We start from the raw sequence: 24239 nt of genomic DNA, 5'->3' as shown, positions 1-24239 counted from the left end.
AGTCATCTTACCAAACTTCATCTGCATGCAAAGTGAATGTTTACAATAGGCTGGTCATAAATGCTTTCTTGGCCAGTATAGTGAGAAAGGCCCTTCTGAAAGGTCATTCAGACTGCCCTGAGGATAGGGAATCTGAGATACATGGGAAAATTATTTCTCTGAAGCTGTTTTTCTCTTTTCATGTTTTATGAATTACCTGCTTCACTTACAGAATTTCTCCTGTAAGTTCTTTTAAGTGTAATTAAGAAATTACATACTAGCACCATCATCATCACCATTATTCTTGAAACAAAAGGACCCATTTATTTACACTATAAAGAGTAAAAAAAAAATTTAAAAAAATGAAACCTGTTAAAGAAACTCTCCTTTGTGAGGCAGACGATGATACCTCAAACACAGTAGTGCTTAATAGAGCCCTTTGGCCACAGACTCAGTTGAGAGTGGCTGAAATACTTTTGCACTCTTAATTCTTAAATATTTCCATGTGAGCACCCAGGCTCTGCTTTCTAGCATCACACCCGTTGAAGAGGACTGACATTATCATGGATGACTTCTTTATTTTCTTCACCACCTATTTTACAGCCAAATCTAAAAAAAGATCATCAGGATTCACTCTAAGAGAACTTCAATAAAGAAACAATTTAACCAGGAATTCATGAAGAGACATACAAAAATACTACACAACCACAGCCAAAATTAACCCCATTATAAGCTCTCACTTTTTCTAACTATTTTCTAACTATTGTAGAAGAAATCAGAGCTAATTGTATTCTGCTGCATGCAGTATAAATCACCTCTAACCAACACACTTCTCTCCATTGCCTACAACTGCTCGTAAGACCATACTGAAATGTTTTCAGCTTTAAAACAAAATCAATTTTCCTTGCCTTCTAGATCTAGAAAAGGGCACACTACAGCATTTTCCCTAACTTCTTTTTATTATGAATGTTAACTTAGGCTTAGAGTTGTTAAAGAGAATATCCTGCCCAATCCTCATTAAAGTTCACACAAGCTTTGACTTCCTTTGACTTTCACAGAAGCTGGATGCCACCAGAAATTGTGCCTCACTGGTCATATTATCAAGAATACAGGAAATACCGAAATATTGAATCAGGAAACTGAAGTTTCAGGCAATGTTTATGATAGTGAAATTAATTCCAGAGCAAGGAAGGCTTTTTTGCTAGGGATTTCCTTATGCCTGCTATTTTTAGTAATTGTTCACTCCCTTTGCCACCCTTTAGATTTATGCATTCTGGACTCAAACAAGAGGCACAGTGTTATGGCAAGCCTGGGCTTCAGGACAGAAAGCAAAAGTTTATCTCCATGAATTTACCTGCAAACAACGCAACGTTGGCATGCTTTGCATCATAAGGGCATCTGGCCATTCCACTGAATTCATCCCCTAGGAACTCCAAGGTATCCATCTGAAAAACCAAAGGGAGCTCCTCAGATAGAGAAACAGAACTTCTTACCCAAAATGAGGCTTATGACAATGTTCTTCTTTTCTGGGCAGGGAGGAAGGTCCTTTCTCTAACTCTGCTCCTGACTATGAAGTAAAAACCTGAGAAAAATTGTGCTGTTAAATAAAATCAGTCTGAAGAAAGTGCGTCCAGTAAGTCAGGCATTCTTTTGGAACTAATCACTCTTAACACAACATATTTTACAAAAGTATTCAGTCTATATTCTATCTGTACACAAGCTTTGTTTTGAACTGTAGCAGCTATGTGGTGGTCTATGGTTCTGGCAAGGCTTCAAAATTTATCCTCAACAGGGACCTAACAGAGGCGCTCTTATACAGACAGAAGACTGCAAACCACAGCAGTCAGAAGAAACAGCATTAGAACAATTATCTCTATGTGCATTTTCCTCTTCCAGGTTCGGAGATCCTTCTGCTCTAGTCTCAACACTGGTGCTCTCTTCCTTGATTTGCATACTCAGAAAGATGCTCTTCAAGCTTTACTATCAGTTGAGTCTGTGTCATGGAGAAATCCTCTTACCATCAGGCAAGAATTAATCTGTGCAGGAATTGTAAAATCTGAGGCTTATATGTAACTCTTGGGAAATAAATTCACCCTGGTCACTGACAATGACACAAATATACAGATCAACTTTATGCTAAGTTCAAGAAGGTTTAATGAGCTAAGGGGTAAATGTACACCTCTTACCTCCTTAAGATTCTTATACTACTGTATTTTTGGAATAGGGACTTTTCTAGCATATTGTGGTAATTTGAGCAGCTCATACTGTATAAATCACATACAGTACAGATTCACAGAGCATGAAAAATAATGCACATGGCACCATCAACTACTGCAATCAACTTCTAGTTTGTATTTTACAGCTTCCACATCCTCCACTGGATGATTTTTCATCATTCGTTTTCTGTTTACTCAACAGCTGAAAAGCATTTCATGTGATAGTGAGAGGAAAGGAGTTACAGTCCTGAGCAACTTTTCCTGCACCAAGCTCCACATGCTAGGCTCATCCCCACATACTGGCATGGCTGAGGGACAGCCCTGACTTCTGTTTAGCACATGTCTAGTTCTCTCTCTGTATAATGCAGGAATACATGCAGGAAGCCAGGGCAGGTGTAGGAGGGACCTTCTGCAGACTGTCAGAGGGATCACTACCCAGTCCTGTGGCTCAGCAGCAGGTGAGGCAATCTGCAGATGCTGTGCATCACGGGGAACGAAACACCTGGAGTAAGGGTAAGGAGGGCCATTTTATCCCTCACATCAGGATGGCAAAGAAATCTGTAGTATTCATAAGACAGCTTTCTATCAAGGGGACTGGCTGAAATTTGTTAGCCTCATTCATGACATTAAGAGTTAAAAAATTACAAACAGTTCTGGAAGACTAAATACAGCACTTAGAGGCTTCACTGTGCACTAGGAGTGGGCAAAGAAAGAACGAAAAAAAGAAACAGCAGCTAACAGAGCGGCTACCTGTACCTCACAGTTACCATGACAAAGGCTTGTATTTTTACTCAAATTTGGTTCTTCCTCCACAGACTGGAAGAAACATTATCCTGAGCTTCTCTCCTGTGTTTCCTAGACTGCAGCCATCACAGTAGGTAGACAAGGTAAAGCAGCACTGCACAAAAATCACGGAATAGCAGCAGTCACAGCGAACACCACTAAGAAAGTAGTTTTCCTGGGCGTTAACATCTTTATTTTGTTTTTTTACAATAACTCTGAACTCAAAAAGTAAATGAGAATTGTGCTATGACTTTGCCAGAAGCAGTATTAACAAAGTTGAATTTTCTTTTTCCAGAAGAAGAATGAGAAATGACCTGTGGGACTTAAAAGTGCCTGGAAAAGCAGGGTCTGGCTATCAAGCACCTACGTAAATTCATTCAGCTACTCCAGAACCATCCACTGTTGGGAGTTATATCAGAATATACTGGTGAAAGCCTGAGAAAATAGCAAATATTTCAATAAATGGGTCCTGTTGAAATGCAAGTAACAGGGACACATTATACCAAAGCAATAAGTTGGGTTCAGGGCATTAATGTCAAGTATGCATGGACCAGCGCACTTTTCTTCACTGCTCTAGAAAACGTTTCGGCTTTGCACGTCCCCAGCTAGTGTGGAATACATCACTGTCCTGCTGTATTGTTCTCTATGGAGATTTGCTGTTCAATCACTTCCACAGCACACAATGCTGTAGGGTCTCCACAGCTTCCCTATCCGTTGGGTTCCCAACACTAAACTCAGGTTTTGCTGTCCTCAAGCAATGAGAGAACTCATTTTGGCATTGAGAACAGTATAACAGAAAATTTAAAATATGCTACTCCAGAAGTAACCCCCAGCATTAGTCTATGACTTGATCAGTGACAAGCTGAGGATCTTACTGAGGAGTGACTACATCCCCAAGCAGAGATCTGAAAGACTCTTGCACTTACGGAGGGCAATGCAAAGTGGCAATGCTCTTGATGGGCAGGAGTTGTAAAGAAGTAGGTAATCAATCTGAGAAATTCTGAGAATTCCAATCAACACTGAACTTGATAGCACTGAAATAAGTCAGGAAAAATGCTTCAGAGTTGAATGGTGCATAGCTGAATGACAATCTCATGCTGCTGCCAGCAGAGTCACAATAAATCCAACCAAAAGACAAGGCATAAATGAAATTCCACAAACAGATCACATACCTTGTAGTTCCTGCAAGAAGGGTTAAATGCATTTGTTCCACAGATAAACAGCGTATCCTCACTTCTTTTTAGAAGAACCTTAATAAAGTTATGACATTCATCCTGAAGAAAAATAATAAAAACTATTTCAACTACTGCATCTTGGGTATCTGTTTGTATTTTTACACCATGATATTTCATTGTCAGGTTTAAAATGAAATTGGCCGGTAGCCACTGTGATTTTCTGACCTTTATTTTGTCTGTGTTTAACTGACAATGAGCAAGTTGCAACTTGCAATTTATATTCTAGTGGTTTAAAAATTACAAAGAACTGAAGATACGACACTCACATTACAGCTCATATTTTCCTATTGTTCACATAGGTGAATTTTTGTTTGAAAGATGTTGCTTTACTCAAGACTGAATATGATGTTCTCATCTATGGTGCTGTCAGACAGCAGTATCACCACTATAATGTACTGGCATAAAGCATCTGTAACTATAAGGGGAAGTAGATGTGCAGAATCAAAGAGTATGTTTAATTATGTTACTACTTATGTTAGTCATAGGTTACAGCAAGGTGAAATTGGTGTGAGAAACAGTCCTTCTAACACCATACATTCTTTCTTTCTGATTCTTTACACAAACGTCTCAGTAAATTCCTGCAGGGAGATGGACAGCAGCCTTAAAACAATGGTAAGCAAAATCAGTACACTAAGCATTGAGTCCAAAACTCTCAATGCTTTAAGCATTTCAGGATATTACTGTGGCTTCTGTCGTAATATTTTATCACATTCGAAGTGAATTATTTTTGCAAATTAAAGCCTTCGGTAAGTTGATGGAAAAAGCAATTACTGGCAAGAAGTGAATGCATGATCCATTCCACATCACAGACAGCATCCTGAGATAATAGTGAAGCATCTAAACTAAAGTAGCAGATGCAGACGAAATGAAAATTGCCTACCTTATGTTTTCCCTTCATTCTGCATGTGTCTACATCAGCTTGTCTAGATTTCCATGTCAATTTCTGCAAGGATCAAGAAAGAAATCAATTAGAACTCAGAGGTATTTTGCATTTGATTTCAGAAGTAAAAGTCCCTTAGGAGGGACTAGCTGTTGAACATATATTTATTGAAAGTTTTCTACACTCTTTCTCCTTTCTACACTCATTCACCACAACAATGAAAGATCAGTGATGTGGAGCATCACTTAATTTTGTTTTGCCATCTATTTATTAGATTGGAATCCTATCCCTCTTTTTTTAAGCCTAAATCAACAGAACTTAACAAGAGGTCAACTTCGAGAAACGTGGATTTTTCTTAAAAGTACTAGATGCTCTCTTCCTTTAAACTTATATTGCTCTGCAAATCAGAATAAACATTTATGGACTATGAACCTTTAATGGATTCTAAATGAAATATGTACTATGGAAGACAACATTTTAGATCAGCAAAGAAATCAAATTCAGGTAATTCTTATCAGTTCAGTTCAGCTGGCAGGCTCAGAAAGCCCTCCACCTACCAAGACACTGCTGACTTTAACTGCTAACACTCTCTCTAGAATACTGCAGGCAAATTCCACCCTGGACTTTTTTGCGATGAGTTTCAGGAATGGCCAAATGTGGATGGTTCATTAATTATAATAAAACTTTGGTTAAAATCATATGGCCTAAGACACTATCACCTTAGACACTATTGCCACAGTAGTTCTGACAGTGTTTCTGATAAGTAAACTGTGTATTCATGAAGGGCTCCAAGACGAAAGAGTAACCATAAACATAAATGTTTATTTCAACTAAAAGCCTGTGCCCTCACTCTTCGATGAGTAACTGGGCATAAGTTCATCTTCAGCATCATTCATCGTTATAATGAAGCACTGTCCTCTTTCTGCAGTGGAATTCATCCAGTGCCCAAATTCGTATGAGCTTCTGCTGGACCAAGCCTGTGTTTGGTACACATTACACAATATGACTGCAATGCAAAGGAGCTGAAGGGAGATTATTTTCAGTATGTTCACGTTAATATACGGTATGTAACATACAATATGGTAATGCAGGCAAAGCTCTTCCTAGTTTGAATGTAACTTCCCATGGAGATAACGTGAACGCATCTACAAAGTGATGTTACAATAAGATTTTATTTAGTCAGTATTTCCATGAGTCAAAAAAATTTGTGTGCATGAAAATATGTAACTTGCTTTCTATGATGAAAGTTTCACTATACTTAATTGGGACAGTATAAATGTTATAGAAAACTGCTGCATATAAATTAATAGATGTTTGACAGATGTTCCATCAGGGACCTCACTGTATTTCAGTACAGATTGTTTAACAGCCCAGCTAAATCACTCATCAGAAATTCGCAGAGGACATGATTGCTCTTCTAGCTTTCCCCAGATTTGATTAGCAATGCCATCTTACTTGCTTATTACAGTTTTTATAGCAGCACTGGCAAGTTCTTTGAAACAATGTCATCTTCCTATTTATTTGAAATTTGTCTAGTGTCCTTGGTTTCTGGATGATGATAAAAGCTACTTACTTTGCTAAAATAAATTTCTTCTGTATGTGATGTGTCCATATCAACAGTATAAATATGGTCCCTGCAAACAAAGGCAAACGAATACAAAGTCAAATGTAGTAGTCAGACAGTTTATCTTCTGTAAGAGAGCTATCTATTACAAGATAATCCATAATACATTTTTAAAAAAATCACAGGTCTTATGAGGAAACATTACTGGCAGCATAGCTTCCTTCTCCCAGAAAAGCACTTTTGCATATAAACTGTTTGCCTTTGCATTAAGGAGAAAAAAAGAAAAATGCTACCAAACTTCAAAGTAAGATTCTTTCCCAAAAGCAATTATTTGAACAAATGAGATTTGGGAAAGTAGATGAGTCTCATATGATTTCTGTTCTATCAGTCCTACAGCAGATGCCATAATCTAGCATGCAGATGTTTTCTGTATCCTGAAATCAGCTGCAATAGCTCTTGGGCAGCCTTTGTCAGATTCCTGTGCTAGCAGTCACTGTGTCACATTTAGCCATTCAGGGTTAAAAAGAGGTTAATGCTTCTTTCTTTCTTTTTTTCTTTTTTTTTTTCCTTTTTAATTATGTGTCTAACCTCAGCTGTTATATTTTGATTGACAATATGGTAGACAAAAGGCTGACAGCCACAAAACCATTCCCAGAAATCATTCTTCTCTTCACACACTGCTGGCCAAACTAAACTGTAAAATACTTTTCTGAAAAAAAGTTCTTTTTTTTTTTTTTTCTCGCATTTACTCTTCTGTTTTCCTGAGAACCTCTCCCACTCTAAAATTAACCGCCAATCTCTTCTTGGAAAGAGGAAATAGACTCAGGTACTCAGGTAAAGAGATATTTTTAAGTATTCTCCTCTGTGTAAGCCGAGAACAAAGACAGCTCTGTATGGAAACCAAAATTTGAAAAAACCCACCAACCCACAATGCTGTAGTAACGAGCACATCAAACTGGGACTAACCATCTCATTTTTCCGTGAAATAACATTGGCTTTTTTCAACATGCAGGAAGCTGCGCAGCTGAACCACGATCCGCAGCGTTTGAGGGGTCTGTTGAAAGCAGGATACGGGCTGTTTCCATTTTAGAAATCCCTGCTCTCAAGGTTAGCTTTGTTTTATTGGGTTTCGGGGAAACAGTACTAGTCTCTTAAATAAAGCAAACACAAAATACTGATGTAAGAGAAACAAGCAAAACTTCTCTCAGGTGGAGAAAGAGGCAGCACTGGTGTGGGGAAGTGGTGTTTAAAAATTTGTCTGCTATGGACCTTTGCTTTGTAAGATGCCAAATTGAAGAGTTGTGGGTTTTCTTCTCCTCCAGACTGTAAAACTAGAGCTGTCATTTTCTTCCAATATTGGTTTAATGCTTCAGTTTATTATTTACCTGACTTTAGTGACAGAGCAGTGGTCAGTGTTGGTGCTGTACTAAAATTACCTACTAGCATGATATCATCTTCACAGATTATGGCACAGTTCTCTCTTTATGTACATTGCTCTCTGTTGCTGTCACTCCTGCTATATAAAAAGTGGCGAAAAAAATCTCTTGAATTGTAAATGAGGTGCTGGTGGACCTCTAAAAACCTTCTTCCAGCACAGCTCTTGATTTTAATCATCAGTCTTGCTTTCCAGTGGTTACAATCTTTTCATTTTCAACAAGACAATTAGAAAATACAGTGGTGGTAATCAAAAAGAGTAGAGTTATTTAGTTCCACTCTCAATAAAACAGCTTTCAGAAGACTTATTTTTGGTTCAAGAAACAGTTCAAAGAAAACTCAGATGCTAAGTTATGGGATTGAAAGAGGGTTAGCATCAGGAAAATTACATATAATTTTCTCATGCCGAATGTGAAACATAGTTGCTAACAGTGCCAGGAGAGAGCTAAAGAGCTGTCAAATTCGGAGGAGGACCAGCTAACCACAGACAATGTGGGATTGTTCTTGCCCTCCTTTTCCCACTGCTGCCCAACTCCTTCTATCTACTAGCTGTGGTATGTGTACAGCTTACTGCTAATTAAGTTATTCTAACACAAATTTACTTAATCCTAGAGCTTCCGTTTTTCCCACCTCCAGTGAGCAGAACCGAGTTTTGTTGCCATGGCATAATCTTGTCGAGGAAGGGAATTTAAATAATGCCACCGGCTGTGCTTGACCCTTGGCCACTCAGTGCATCGTCTGGAAACATGTAACTGCAAATGAGGAGGGAGCCATCCCATCCTGATGCTCCAAGATCTGTTTTGTACAACACATGAGGGGTGGCAGATAACATGAACAAAAGCTGGCACTGCATGAGACAATGGGAGGAGGAGACCTAGCAAACTTAGAAAAGGGGGTGTGGGCGTGGGAGTGAGCGAGTGCGAGTGAGATGGTGAGGGAGTACCCTTCCCACGAGAAAAAGAGAAAACAGAGCTGGTCGTTTGCAGACTGCAAGCCAGATATTCAAACAGTAAGGCTTCATGGCCTTTGGCTGAGTTATTCTGATTTATATTGGTTGGGTATCTCTGCCTGATAACGTGAAATAAAGCCTTTCTGAAGTGACACAAAATTTTACTTGGTAATAGCTAATACTGGAGTCACGTATCCCATACAATAAAATAAGCAACTGACAGAAATTTTGCTCTACATCAGCTGCTCACTAATAAAATGTTAGCAATTCTCAAATCTGAGTTAGCCTCTCTGGTGCACAGAAACTGTCTGCAAAAATCAACACTGGATTTTCTAAAACAAGCAAACAACAAAACCCAACCTAAACACAACAGTCCTAAAATAAATACTCTCAATATTTAATCATTTGTTTTGATTGCTTTTCAGATAATTGAGTACAAACATAAACTTAGCATAGCTATATTTCAATGTCTAAAAAAACCATGAAAGCAACATCTGATATAACAGCCAAGTGATTTATGTTAGCTACAGTTTTCAATGAATCTTATTACAAAACTCTTTGAGAAACACCTTTGATTGTGTACAGATTTGCTTTCAGTCTCTAATTTACTACTGCCTCTGAAGGAGATGCGGTATTTGAATTAAAAACTTTGAATCACCCTAGATACTGAAGGATGACTAATTTTCTGAAGTTTATTACTTAAAGATAAAAATGACCTTCGAATTTTAACTTGTATTGCATATGCTTCTCAGCTCAAGAGAGCTGAGTAACTTTATTCAGTTACACACAGATGGGGAAAAGAATATGTCAAAGGGTTTTTGAATTACCAAAGGAAAAGAACTGTAAGAAGATTTTTTACATGCTTGCATAAGCACAGAACAGACAAGGTCTTTATTCTTTTTTGTAGGTCACAAGACCCTAGTAGTATATAAGAACCTCATTGTAGCAAGTTGTTTTATACAAATACGTAAAAATGCATATTCATATACTAGTACACATGCTGTCCCCCAAATATTAGCATTCTTTATATAATTTGTGCATGCAGTAGTTTCATGTCCCAAAACTGTTTATCTGGGTTTTCCCATTGTAATGCCAGTTGCTTGGGCACTGCAACACTCTAATTGTGTCAATCGCAGTCTGGGAATAAACTATGAAAACAGCAGAGTAAAATCCACAACGCAGATTTACCACCATCTCACTGCAAACGATTTTCTCATTTAAAGGGAAACAAATAAGGAAAGCAAAGGGAGCTCAGCCATGAAAAGAAGGAAATCCTGCCACCACCTTTCAAATCTCTTTAGCTCTCTTCCCTGTCACACTCAATAATGACACTAAATGCAGCAAAAATACTGTCTCTGAGCTCAGGTAAAGCACAGGGCTCTGCCACTTGGTGCAGGGCTGCCCTCTCCTTGAGCCCTATAACCAACACCACCACAGTTCCTGTGGAAGGATACCTGCTCTTTGCCTGGACTTGATGAGAATGTTTGGCGTGAGTGAGAACCCTGAGCTCTGCCACCCAGACCCTGTGCAAAGTGGCATATGCAAGAAGCCTGAAGAAACTGCCATTAGGCCGTGCAGCTGCAATGGCTGAGTAAGGGAACAGTCAGAAGTGTATTCTTCTAGCAGCCAGGGACATGACTCTGAAAATGTCACTCAGTGACCGTACTGGTGTAACACAACTAATTACTTGGTGCTGCATGGAGATCCACAGGCAGATCTCCCCCACAAGATGCATCCGACCACCCAGAAGATGAGGAGTGGCTGTTTGAGAATAAAGCAAGGCAGCTCCTGGAGGCTGCCAAGGGCTTTGAGGACAGGGCTGGTGGTGAGAGGCTGCCTGCTCAGCAGCTGTTCCCTCTCACCTCCCGGCCATCCCACCCATCACTTCTCCCATCTGCAGCAACCGCCTGGCTCTCTGTGGCACATGCAGAAGGGTATGTATTCCTCCAATGGATGACCAGAAAACAGGCAGGAAACGAGCTGCTACTGGAAAGGCAGCTTGCAGGAAGGTCCCAAACAGGATCTGGGCCCAAGAGCTCTTAACCTGGACTACCCACCCTTGCTACTCTGGACCCATCTTGCACTCATTCTGCATCCCTCGTGTAATTCCCACCCTAAAATCCCCTCTGCTAGCAACAGGCAGGGAAATGAAGTGTTAATATCTGATCTGTGCCAGGTTGGCAGCTGTATAATGGGTGTAGCTCCACTGAGGCTGATAGTGCCAAGCTGAGCTATGCAAACTGAATGAGTGGCTCTATATGCAAATTTTATAATAAGACATGTGCTTGTGTTTGCACAGTATAGCTCTCAAAAAAAATCTGGACACTAAATTCAGTTAACCTTGCAGAAGCATGTTGCTCCTTCTTTTTTTTGTCTTAAGACAAAAAATCATGCCTAAACCAGCAAAATTACATTTAATATCATCATCATGGCTAGGCTTCGCGAACGAAGATTTGGGAAGGGCTCTACCCATTTTTCATGCAAGCGCGTTGGTGGCTAAAAAGGCCAATACGAGAAAGGCAAGTCCGGTTGCAAAAGACACAGCAGAAAGACTCCTTAGATGGTATATTCTGCAAGGTTTACATTTAATAAGGCTTATCAAAAAGTGCATTTGTGCACCAGCAAAATCATTCTCTAAAATTATCAGTATTGGTGAGCACATGCAAATTTAAAGGATGAGGACAGACTTGCTCCTCCATGGGACTAAGAAATTTCTCTGGCATCTTCCCTGTTGCAGGACTCAAGGGGAGGCAGAAGTCTGTAGTCTTGAAACACAGGTGTAGCTTGTCACAAAACTGAACTTTAGCTGACCAACTAACAAGGTTTCCAATATGTCTTACTAATTACTTGCAAAGCTCTCTCTCAGTGTAAGAAAATCCTAAAAATAATGTGTCCATCAGAGAAGAACTCAGAACATTCCTCGTCTTCTCCTTCCTCCTCTTAAAGCAGTAAGGGTGGGGCATCAAAGAAGGAGACTACTGACCTAGCAGCAACATAGAGCGTCCTGTTCATGACCATAACAAGCTGGATGTCCAGCCGGTGCCTCTGTGTGGTGTTCCGCCCTGGTTTGTGACCCACAAACACCGGATACTGTCTTGTATCTGTAGGAAGGAAAAAAAGTCAACAGGGTCAAAAGAGGATAACAAACTGAAATGGTGCTAACATGGGTTATGGGCCCAGCTATAGGAGAAATCTGTGGCTTCTGTTCTGTCCTGGAAACACAGCCTGGGTTTGGAAGGCAAAAGCATAGGGAGCTGGAGAGTTCTTCAAGGTCACAGTCTCTGCAGCTGCAAAGGAAAAAGTCATCACCTTTGTAGAAGACAAAAACTGTGAATTTTGTTTAAGCATAAAGCTGCTCTGGAGCTCTTGGCACACAGGTAATGGCTCTCTCTCACAGTTTTTCTTTCACTGCTTGCAGAGCTCAAATGCTTGCTCCTGGCTGCCAAAGTGTGTCTAGCAGGACAAAGCTGTTCCACAGTGGCCCATCAATCACCACAATGACTGGACTGGTAGTGGCTAAAGCAAAAGACTTGGCTCTCCTTGGTTCAGACTGCCAGTTCCCTGGGTTTTCTACAGGATTGGACTGCCATCATACAACAGCTGCAGGGATTTCTGAGAAACAGTGAGAATTCACCACTTGAGTTTTATGAAATGAAAGTCACCACTTATTATTCTGGCAACCAGTCTGATACGCCAGTTCTTCTGGCAACTAGACAACAATATTGACTGGAAGGCCTACACTGAGCTTATGCTATCAACAAGTCAGCTTTCCCCCTCACTCTATCAGTCAGCAAGAGCATTTATGGACTATTCCCATGATGTTTTTTCATGAGTATTCGTCATACACGGAGTGTGTCACTGCTCCCCAGATGATCGGTGTGTACAACCTATAACAACAGTGGCCACTTTACAGTTAGACTTATATGTATACATCATCATGACATCTACATGCACAAACCAGGGAGCTAATTAAGTAAATAAAATCAGAAAAGAAAGGAGGAAGATAGTCCTCTGACAAGCATCATCATCAGTGCAGAACTGCTGCAAGTGCGTGTTATACAGAGCTGACTACCACCTAGCTACGCCTGAGCCTTTTTTCCCATAAATACGCTCTCCCAAAAACCTGCATTTGTTTGAGGAAGTCTATTTCTTCAGAAACTCACCCACTACTTTAGTGTTCTCTACTATTGTCTTCTAAAAGTATTGCACCTGTTAAGCTTGGTCAAAATATTGATTCACAGCATGGCTTCAGCTAAATACCTGGAAGTGCCATGTGTCAGAAAGCCTGTGATAAAACTGGACAGAAACAGGAACTTCTCTCCAAACCAGATGCTGAGAACTCTTGAAGAAACAAAGTAAAACAGCATGCAGGATTTATGCTCAGAAGCTTAATTCTTCTGACCACGTCCTACAAGCAAAATGCCAAGATTAACTGTCAGGCTGTTTTCTATCCAGTAATGTTTCCTCTGCAACTCAGGGATCTAGCACGAGCAGGGGGCCTGTATGTTCATGTGCATCTCAGTATGCCATGCTGCAGTGGACAAAGTTATCCCACATTCTATTTCTCCAAAAGGATCAAGGCTGGCTATTTGTACATTAGCATGAATGATTAGCCCCACCCTTCTGGAGCGAGAAAATATTGGTGCTGAAGACTCAGTGGTCAATCTAGACACTAGGGGTTTCAGTGGGGCTGGCTTCAGAACGGTTCTTCCCTGTTCTTCTATCCCAGATGTCTATTAGCATTTGCAGAACATCAGGTGCGCTCTGGAGTCTTGTCTTTCAGGTGGTGTTACACAAATTTATGGGTGCCAAGGCCATCCCTGAGCACAGTAAACAAGGACAATCAAGATTCACTTTAAAGTCAAATTCCTGACCAAACTTAGGCCTAAACACAAGCTTGCTCTTGGCTGAGTTGCTACTCCCCAGGATACTTTTAGAGGCCCAGATCCTGAAGATTTTCTTTAAAACATACAAAACCCTGGGAATCAGTTAAGCTAAGCCTGATGTGCAATGTGAAATTCTGTGAAATGCACAGAAAGTTCTCCACCTGTTTAGCCAACAAATCTCAATATGACTTGCAGCTGTTGGTGTTACCCTATGTTTTGGAGAGTTTGCCAATCTCTGCTGGTAAGAAAGGAGGGAGCTCCTGTGAAGGAGATATTTTGTCTTGATTTGGTTTTTAGCTACATTTCTAGCTTAGAAAAAAATGCCTAATGCTTAAGCAGAACTTAATGAAGTACATTCAATTATTTGTATTAGATCAACAAACAATAAGACCACGTGAAATATCATGTTCCTATATTAGTATCCGAGAATTTAAATTGGCTGATCTGGCAGAAATCAAGAAAAACAGCTTTATTCACTGCAACTGTGATAAAATAATGTTGAAGTCCCCTGATCAGTATTAAATGAAGTTGTCTGTCCCCTTATACTTACAGTTGCCATGCGAAATACTGATAGGCTCAGAATCTTCTGGGAAACCAGCCCCAGCAAAGTGTAGCAGTATGAAATATAGCAGCAAGGCTTCTGACCTCATAGTAGTTCAGCTGTGAGGCTTCACTTCTTCACTTCACCCTGTGGAAGACAAACAAGAATTTAAGCACCTTCTGTTGAATCAGTTTTAAAAGAGTCAATGAAAAGTAGAGGGAGCTTTTCCTCTCCTCAAGCCTCTCACTGTACCTGAGGATGCATGTTGTGTTTCTAAGTGGAAACAGCCCTACTAGGTCAGTTCTTCTTTAGCCCATGCTCCAGGAGTGCCACATCTTACCCAAGGATAGACTTAAGTCTATCTGTGTGTTGCAAAGAATTTGTCACCTCTGCTGCTTATATGCAATAAAGACACTTCATCCCCTGCACTGATCGACAGCTGACAAGAGTTTTCCAAGAAATATTTTATTTTCCCCTTTGGTTTACAAAATTAGATGATGACAAGATGACACACACCATAAATAAAAAATCCCACAGTACATTATTCTGGTTAAAAGGAGATTAAGGGTTATACTATGGGACTAATTCATACCCTGCAGAGCTGTGAATCAAGTGAAGAAACGCTGAGAGAACTTGATGGAGCACGCAGAACATGTCATTGGGTTTTACTATAAAAATATGTACCCATAAATTTAGGTGCTGCAAAACCAATACTCCAATTTGTGATAAAATAAGGGAGAAAAGAACCGTCCAAACCCAGCATTTTTTCCCCTGTGTTCCACTGACGCATTCATTCATTCACATTTCATGTACAAAAATATCCCTAAATCTTGAAGATAAAAGGAACCACTGGGGCCTTTGGATACAGTGAAAGAAAACAGCACATAATACAGTAAATAGTTCATAATTCCCAGGCAAATTTCACAGAGACATTGATCTGCAGGGGAAATCAGTGCAAAAGTGGGGTTTTCTTTTCATCCCTTCCACAGTTTCAAACCTTTGATGCTGCCTGCCAAAGATTCCTTTTGAACAAAGCTATTTTACAGTAGTCTGTCAGTCATTCAAGATTTATGGGCAGAAAGTCAAACTTCATAACCTACATAGTCTTTGAAACTTAATTTGGCAAACAAAGTGCTAACTTGCCCTTCTGCAACACTATATAATATTAGATACCTACGTCTCCTTTCCTGATGCCAAAAAAAGCATTAACAAGTCTTGAGTGTTGGATTGTCATTTGTAATTTCACAGACACGGCTGATTCCTCATTTTTTAACCAATTGAAAAATGTCACAATAATTAATTTGCCTCATCAGATATTTGCTTTCAAATAAAATTTTAGTTCCTATAAATGTATTGGAACAAGGGCTCTGTTGCAGGGTGGTAGAGTCCATAAGGACTAGTGATTTATTATACCCTGTGTTAGCCTATTATTATTTCAACACACAAATTGGAAATCTGGCTGATTCTCTATTTCTATTAACAAAATAACTGAGAGACAGAGTTAGACTGAGACTGGGGAAAAAAAATGTAAGGCAATGACTGACATCTTAACTGAACAAAGTGTCAGATGGATGGCAAAGGATAAAAATAGCAAGAATAAATGCGACACAATGCAGACACAGTCTATTATACCTTATAGGAGAATGCATACTAGAAGATAGTACATACAAGCCCCAAGAGAAGCATTTCAATCTAGCACTGGTTAGGCCAATAGCTGTGTATGATTACTGACACAGCTATGTCTGCCTGGAAACACCTTTCTCTGCCCGATTCCTCCATTTGTCTCTTTAGTCACCTCTTACATTTTCTCTTGACTGCTAGCTCTCTGGGGTAGGAACTGTTTCTTTCTATTTGTTGTCATTTGGGGCCCTTAGGAATGCCCAAAGTAGAAATAAGCAGCAGAAGTAAATAGCACGCTTGGAAACACAGTTTCCCTCAATAAGTGTTAATTAAAAGTAAGATATGCACATTAAAGGGGCTTATTCCTTTAACTCTATGTCATTTTTTCAAAATGTCACTTTGCTGCTCAAAACATTTTGCCCCTATAAGCACACTGCAAAGTGACAAAACAAAGTACCTTAATACATAAATAGATTGAAATTCTTTCCTCCTTGAAATTCCTACAATCCAATGCAGAAATCTTTTCTGAAATGCACATGAGGAACAACTGTTTAATGGGAAGAACTTATCAAGCAATCCAAATCTTCCACTTAAACTGTATTCACGTACAGTATTAGTCTGTAGGCCGACAATTCAAACTGCTTGGCCCACAATGAGACTCTGGAGCATAAGAATAGCTGCTTTCTGTTACTCCCTATCAGCACATAATCCACTATCTAACAATGTGTGTGTGCTGTGAGGAAAGCATCACAGTACTGCAGACATAACTCTGCCACTCCCCTTTAGAGCTTGAAAAACTTTTCCCATGCGTGAGTCTGCACCATCACTCCCTACTTCTCATTCAGACATGTGTACTGGTCTATGCAAATATGTATGGGAGACAGCTTCCAGGAAAATCAACAGCGCCCAGCACACTTGCTTTGTGATTTCATGTGCATGCTATTGGGTCAGATCTGTTTTCTTTTACCTGGCAAATGAACTGACATAACTTGGTAGGTTTTTAAGCACATGAAATTCTCTGTCATTCTTAAGGGGATTTTTCTGGGCAAGAAAAGAGGGAGAAGAGAGAAAAAAGAATAACTCTGTTGCTCTAGTGCCAACATAATTGTTCAAATTCACACAAAGTACATGCAAAATGTCTACTTTGATCTGTTAATGATTCGAGTAGATGACACATATTTATCAATGCCTGTGCCAATAAATCAACACTGAGGAGGAGAACTCCAATTGCACCTAAAGGCAGCTTTTCACTCAGAGGTAATGATTCAAACATATTGTTACTTTTGCAGTTCTTACAAAGGTGGAACAAGCCATACCGGTTCAGTGGAATTTCAGAAAAGTGCTGATTCGAGAAGGTCACACTTATTTTTGGTACAATTTTCCCTCTGGTTGGGCCCCTGGGAGTGATGCAAATGTTCTCGATTGCAACTATGCTGCAAATACTTTCTAATCAAAAGCGAACGCAGTGTCTGATGAAGCACGAGCAGTCAGGCAATGATGCAAAGCACGTACAGGCACTGTCTCCAAATTAAAGTTTTGCAAACATCAATGGAGAACTCCCCACCTTCCATGGAGAGATCTGAACTGCAGTTCAGTCTGGCCTGCATTAAGCCATACTGGTTGAGAGAGAACTGGTTCTGAGAACTCCAGTTCTCCCTGTTCAGAACATTACTACTAGTAATGTTCTAACATGGTTACTACTCTTCTTGAAAGAAGCTAGTGATGACAAGAAGAGTGAGTTTTGGTGGTCTTTTATGACCAAGCATGCTATTAAAATACAGCCATGCAAACGTTTAAGGGCATATTTTATAATCTATGTCTAATGCAATGACTTGTAGCCATTGAGTTGGCAGAGTAGATTAGATTTCTTCCAAGGTTCAAAAAACCCACAAATAACCTGCTTTTTACATTCCTATGACCAATGTAAATACAACTTTATACTTTGGTGCTGGTGCTCTGATTCTTCTTTCTGAAGCCGATGGTTTCAAATACCTATGTAAGACATCTTGTTGTGGCTACTTCTGTGCTTCCCTCCTTTTTTCATATTATATTTAATTATAAATGAACCATATGATCACTTAATGTATATAGAAATAAAAGGTTTCTCTTTTTGTACACTTCAGCCGAAAGATGAACCACTTCTAAGTAGGATGTTTAGATACTAGTGCAATAAGTTGCTATTACTATTATTTTTACTTATTCAGAGTCTATGTATATATATACATATTCATATCCATATATCACCCACATATAAACGCTGGATTTAGGGTCATTTAATTTTGTAAAATTCATGCTGTTGGCATGAAGGAGTTTCTGAAGCTAAGAAAGTAATGATCATTTCAAAACATGTAGAAAAGTCTGATATTTCTGTGCCAAGCGCTTTCCACTATGGCTATCTAAGGCTATCCAAGCCAGCAAGAAGCCATCATGATAAGCTCTGCTTTTTGCTGCCTGATATTTTTAGCATTTACAACAGTCTGGGTGGAAGTGCACATAGAATAGCTGCTTGGCCAAGGAATTCATTATGTGGCTTCTGCCATAATACTGCAGTAACCAGGTTATTTTATCTATGGCTTTTAAGTTCCAGAACGGTTATACAAATCCAATGAAAAATCTAAACGGAAGAGCGAACTTCCTGGTAAACTCCATAAAAGTGCAAGGCCAGATTTGATCTTGAGATCAAATTTAACAGCAACAGCAATGACTGCGTACACATCTCTTCCATATTAGAAAATCTCCTGTGTTGTTGCTTTGGCCTCATTGTATGTACAGCTAATCCCAGCGTAACTCCAAGCAAAATCAAAGTATGCAACCATGTCAGAATTTTTCCATGGCGTAGTAAGCCTGCTCAGTAATAGGCAGGTCTTGTTATATTCACTTTTTACAAACCTTCTTTTCACCATGATGGGTTGTGTTCATACACGGCAGCTGCATTTTGATCCACAAATTATGAAGCTTAATGTGAGAATTACCAGACAAAATTTAATGGTTTGTGTTATGCATGAAGCAGGACCAGAAACCCTATCAGCCCTAAAAGTCTATGACTGCCTCAAACAAGCTCTTTTGTTTCTACAAACATGTAGAATTAACTTATTCTTCAAAAAGACAGTCTAGTAAGAAGGAACAGCATTTAACCAAATAGTGAGGAAATTAAAAAGTAAAGCCGGATGAATTTGAACTCCTACATAAGGAAAAAATACATGACCGGCAAAGCAGTAGCTTTATGTGAACTGGTCCTGGAAACACTCAGCAAATAGCCCCTAGAGTCACATGCAGCAAAAACAAAAGTACCATTAAAAAACAGGGAAGAAACCAATTTGAGTTGCATAACAGAGGTAAAAAGATTGGAGATTCTCCTGTGGTAAGAGCTTTAAAGGCACACAAGTGATTTAGGAACCCAAGTCCTACTTAAGTGTCTAATCAAAAGAAACTTACAGAGCAAGATCTACCCCCATAAAAAAAACACGTATTGATCTATACAGCACATGCTTTGCTGTGCTGAAGGCAGAGTGCAGAAACCAGTTGGCCAACCTGACTGCTGCTTCCTGCTATGGTACTGATTTGCCATTAGATGCTGGCAAGTATCCTTCAACTCCTTTGGCTAAGCCTTTGGAAATCTCTGAGTGGAAAACACCGTTAGTTCTATTTATCCCTTTAAATTCACAGTTCCTAGAAAGTGAAAGACAAGAGTTCTGTACAAGTCAGAGGAAGGAATTAGGAATAATGCAACAACAAAAACAAAAAGAGAGGAATACAACCTGAAGGCTGCAGCTTCTGGAGAATGAGTAAAGTTAGGCCAGCACAGCAGAGCTGTTCAGAAGAGCGTCCTTTGTCTATGCCTGTCTGGGTTGTGGGTTAGCTGCTGCTCAGCCACCTCGCATGGCTGCACCAGGCAGCAGAAGGGATCATAAAAAATGCCCACGTTGAGTGGTGCCAAGGGGATCAGACAGATGTGAGCAAACAGGAGATCAGTGAGTGCTTGGGGAGCTCAAGAGAGTTGAAACACAAGTGGCTATCAGCAAGACACAGCACGGAGTGCCAGACATTACAACAGAATTGGCACATGTCAGGACATTGCCTAGGATGGACAGCTTTTCTGCCTGTGTTGCCCTTTCTCTACTGATTGCTGCTCAGTCACCTGAATGGTGGTGCAGGTGGCCACAGAGACTTAATGCCTCACCACCAACTTCCAACATCTTTTTGTGACTGATGATGCAGTCATCATTTGTCTTTCCTCTCCTGCTCCTGTTGTCTCTACAGCTGGCCATTCACTTCATGTGGCCAAAAAAGCACTCTAAGCACTCCAGGTGGCTGGCCCTTATGCCAGACAGGCTGGCGCATGAACACATTGGGGTAATCACCTGCACTCCTTCAGATCTCATGATAAGAAGGAGTTGCTCCTGAACGCTGGTGAGGGGAGAAAGGCAGTGCCCAAGGGAAGCCCCCACCTGCCTGGCAACACTGTTGCCCCTAAATTATGTGTATAAAGCACACTCTCTCTCATCTTTGGTGTGTATCAAAAAGTTCTCACTGACTGTAAGAGGACTGCATGGGTACCCTCTGGTATACACGCTTTACTGGCACTTAATTGGATTCAGTACTGCTTACTCATTGCCCAGCTGCTGTGGGCTGCATGCCAGGCATGACGATTAAGCCCAAGGGAAAGATTCCAATGAGAGTGATTTTGCCTCATATAGTAAGCAACAGCATCTACCTTCATTAAAAAGAATAATACAAACTTCATTGCTAGTTTGATGAAACACAGATACATGGACCATGCAGATTTTCCCACCAAAACTTGCAAAAGTGCAGTCTAAAATAAAATTTTAGCCAAAATACAAAGTATTTTCATGCAAGTTTCAAGGGTACTCGCTTATTTTGTTCAGGTTTGTGCAAACCTGAGTCAATACCAGCTTTCCTCTCCCCTTGTTTGCACCTTGACAAGGCCATACCTCATGCACAATAATGTCAGCTATGATACGTAACATCACTACCTCTTGCCTCAGTAAGTGACAAACTGAAAAGATTTGGACAACCCCCAGACAGCAGTGATGAGCCTCGGCCTGTCGAATGGTAGTAGCAGGTGTCAAGTCAGTAGGCAAAACTCAGCATGCTTAATACTGGCAACCTGCCCTGTCAAGATCCACATTGCTGCTTCATCCAGCACAGCGCAAAAGGAAAATGTAAAGAACAAATGGAGGCCTAAATAGACAAAACCTTCTGCTGACCCGAGTGAGACATCCCTGATAACTGCAGCGTTAATAGGATGCTGCTGTTCAGAGAGGGAACTGTCAGATGGAAGATGAACATCTCCCAGATGGAATTAGAAGCATCTCAGGCCTATCGATTTTGGTTGTAACCTTTACAGTAAACAGTCCACGGGGGCCTCATCAGCCACCTGTTCAGTGATATTTGCATTGAAATATAGAGCCAACACAAATGAGAAAATGGCCACAGTTCCTCGCTAAAGCATCTGCTCTAGCAAGATGCATCTATCTGTGCATCACCAGTAGCAGTAAAGGTAAGGTTTTAAAGAAAGGGGTAATGCAGTGGCCCTAGCTCTCTCACATGGCACTGGAACAATGAATGCTCCATTTGTCATGATGCTGATAGTGGTGGTAGTGGTATTATATCATGCAATATTTCACTTTCTAATAATTGCTCAGTTTTATACTGAAATCAGACTTGCCAAAACTGGGAGGAAAGCCATCTGTGCCTGAAGGAGGACTGCCAGAAACATTTGCAATTTTATTTTGGGGCTATAAACCTGCAAAATGGAACAAAAGCAATGCCTAAATAACCTCTTTCACTCAACACCCCCAATCATACAGAGCAACAGACCTAACTCTGGAACAGCTTGGTCAGTCATTACAAAGATGTCTTTATTATTTTTAAAAGCCTCACTCATTTAAGAGATAAAAATAGGTCTATTGATTATTTGCGGAACTTCAGCAAAACTATGTCAAGATTCTGAATTGATTTAAGAGCTAAATGTAGCAATCACTGCCTTTTGACAGTAGAGAACACCATCTCTAATACATACTTGGCTGTTTCATCTCAGCATTCTTAATAGAAAACAGATACACTAGTAGCAACACCATTACTCTCTCCAGCTCTCATTTTGCCTGGGAAATATCAGTGCCAGTCAACTGACCTTCAATTCCCTTATCTGATGGATGGAATAAAAATTACGTAGCTGCAGGTGACCCAAAGCTGTAAAGTGTCCTCCCTTTGTTTTCTTCTCCTTTTGGACAACAAAGGTAAAAAACAAACTCTGGTACGTTTTTCACAAAAATATTTACAAATGTCACTGATTAAAAGTTTGACACAGCCCTGCAGACGTTGTCTCAGCTGCCACATGCCTGCTTGTAAACATAGCATTAGGATCAGGTAGTAATCTTGATCAACTCTCACAGCTCAGCCAATTCAGTTTCCCGCAGATACTTAGCATTTGCTTCCTTTCACTGCTAGTACATACTTATATGGATTGCAGCCCTTCTTCACCCTCTATCCAGGAGGAAAAGCTTATTTTCCAGCCTTTTTACATCAGCATAACAGATCAGATTGATATATATAACGGCATAGGTTACCTCTGAAGAAAAAGTTAGGATCTATACAACACTGCAAGGACACATAGCGATAGGACAAGGGGGAATGGCTTCAAACTGTTACCCAGTGTGATTGTGGATGCCCCATCCCTGGAAGTGTTCAAGACCAGGCTGGATGGGACTTTGAGCGACCTGATACAGTGGAAGCTGTCCCTGCCTATGGCAGGGGGGTTGAAATGAGACAATCTTTAAGGTCCCTTCCAACTCAAACCATTAAATGATTGTATTATTTTAATATCACTCTGTTTAACGCTTAATATAATCACAAATATTCTCCTTTGCTTTTTATTAATGCAAGAAACATTCAAGCACTTAAATATGAACCCTGGCTGTATTCTTCAGGACTCTTGTCCCATTCATCTGAAATTAAAGTGTCCATGCTTTAATGCGATCTTCACATTTAAGTCAGCTGTTAGTCAGAGCACACTGCTTAGCTGTTGTGCAATTTGGCCAGTTCTGTCCCTAAAGCCACTTAAGTAAAAATTGACTCATTAACCTGCCTTCATTTGAAATAGCAATTTTTGTCAAGGTATTTTTTCAAAAGGCACCAATCAACTTTGTTATGAAGTGTTTTGACACAAAGTGAAACTACATATCTACACTAAAATGTGAATGAAATCTATTGTAACACTGCAAATGCTCAAGAACAGACATTACCATTTATGTATTAATTATTCCAGCTACCATAGTACCCAAAAATACTTTACCCTGACAGTCACTTCTGGAGAGTCCACCATTTGTTCCACAGTGAAGTAGTCCAGTCATGGCAGGAAAACTCAGGACAAATCTCAGCATTATATTCTGGGGAAGGATGCTCAGCACAAGGACACATAGATACACTGTAGTCAGGCAATCTGAGTACAATAGAAAGAAAAAAGGGGAAGGCGTTTCCTTCTGGAAACCTGGTGAACTCTTCAAGGTAAATTATGTTCGTCTGACAGATTTAAAAAAAAATTCAGATAAGCAAACAGTTCTCAATATGTATTTATAATTTTAGCCCCTAATTTGTTTATGAAATCAGTTTTGTCAGGTTTCTCTACACTTTAAAGAAAAGCATGAAGGAAAAGCATGAAATAGATTACTACTACAACAATGAAAATGTCCAAAAATGAAAAATGTCCACAAAACAAATGTAGTCCCTGAGGGAAAATTTTAAAATAGTTGTGGATAGACACGGGGGAAAAAACAGGAGACTCTGAGTACTAACAAAACAACAAAATTAAGCAGGAACATTGTCTCTTAGCACCACCTCGGAAATCTCTCTCCCTCAGACAACCATCCACTCACATGTGCCTATACCATCATAGACATCCACCCAAATTTAAAAGGCTCAGATATCAAAGGAAAGGTTTTCTTGTTGAAACTTTAGAGGAATTTCATAGATCTCTATCTTTCATGATTAGTCTTCATTGCTCAATGGTTTTTTGCTGGTATTTTTGGAAATCTGGAAGGAATAGAATAAATCTAACTCTGAGACAGAAAATCTATGTAGTTTGCTTTTCCTCTGAGATGAGCACAAGGCTTATCATAATCCTGCTCCTGCA

General features: G+C 39.9%; 1 protein-coding gene across 8 annotated transcripts in view; it reads right to left on the bottom strand.

Annotated features, from left to right (window-relative positions):
- The window catches only part of SEMA6A (semaphorin 6A), a 118371-nt gene that overhangs the window by 54103 nt on the left and 40029 nt on the right, over positions 1 to 24239 (bottom strand). For 7 of the 8 annotated variants that reach the window (XM_027709394.1, XM_027709396.1, XM_027709397.1 and 4 more), the window contains exons 2-7: positions 14477 to 14614; positions 12024 to 12141; positions 6667 to 6727; positions 5094 to 5156; positions 4151 to 4252; positions 1334 to 1424 (exon numbers count right to left, since the gene is read on the bottom strand). In XM_027709394.1, the coding sequence (XP_027565195.1) occupies positions 1334 to 1424; positions 4151 to 4252; positions 5094 to 5156; positions 6667 to 6727; positions 12024 to 12141; positions 14477 to 14576 (535 nt within the window). In that variant the 5' untranslated portion in view covers positions 14577 to 14614. Of the gene's footprint in view, positions 1 to 1333; positions 1425 to 4150; positions 4253 to 5093; positions 5157 to 6662; positions 6734 to 12023; positions 12142 to 14476; positions 14615 to 24239 lie in introns of those variants that run through there. The other variant, XM_027709399.1, reaches the window with a different exon arrangement.

Source organism: Neopelma chrysocephalum, unplaced genomic scaffold (assembly GCF_003984885.1).
Source record: "Neopelma chrysocephalum unplaced genomic scaffold, ASM398488v2 Primary Assembly neopelma1_96778, whole genome shotgun sequence".
NCBI classification, from domain to species: domain Eukaryota; kingdom Metazoa; phylum Chordata; class Aves; order Passeriformes; family Pipridae; genus Neopelma; species Neopelma chrysocephalum.
The sequence above is the reverse complement of the archived record's forward strand: the minus strand, read 5'-3'. Positions and strand labels throughout refer to the sequence as shown.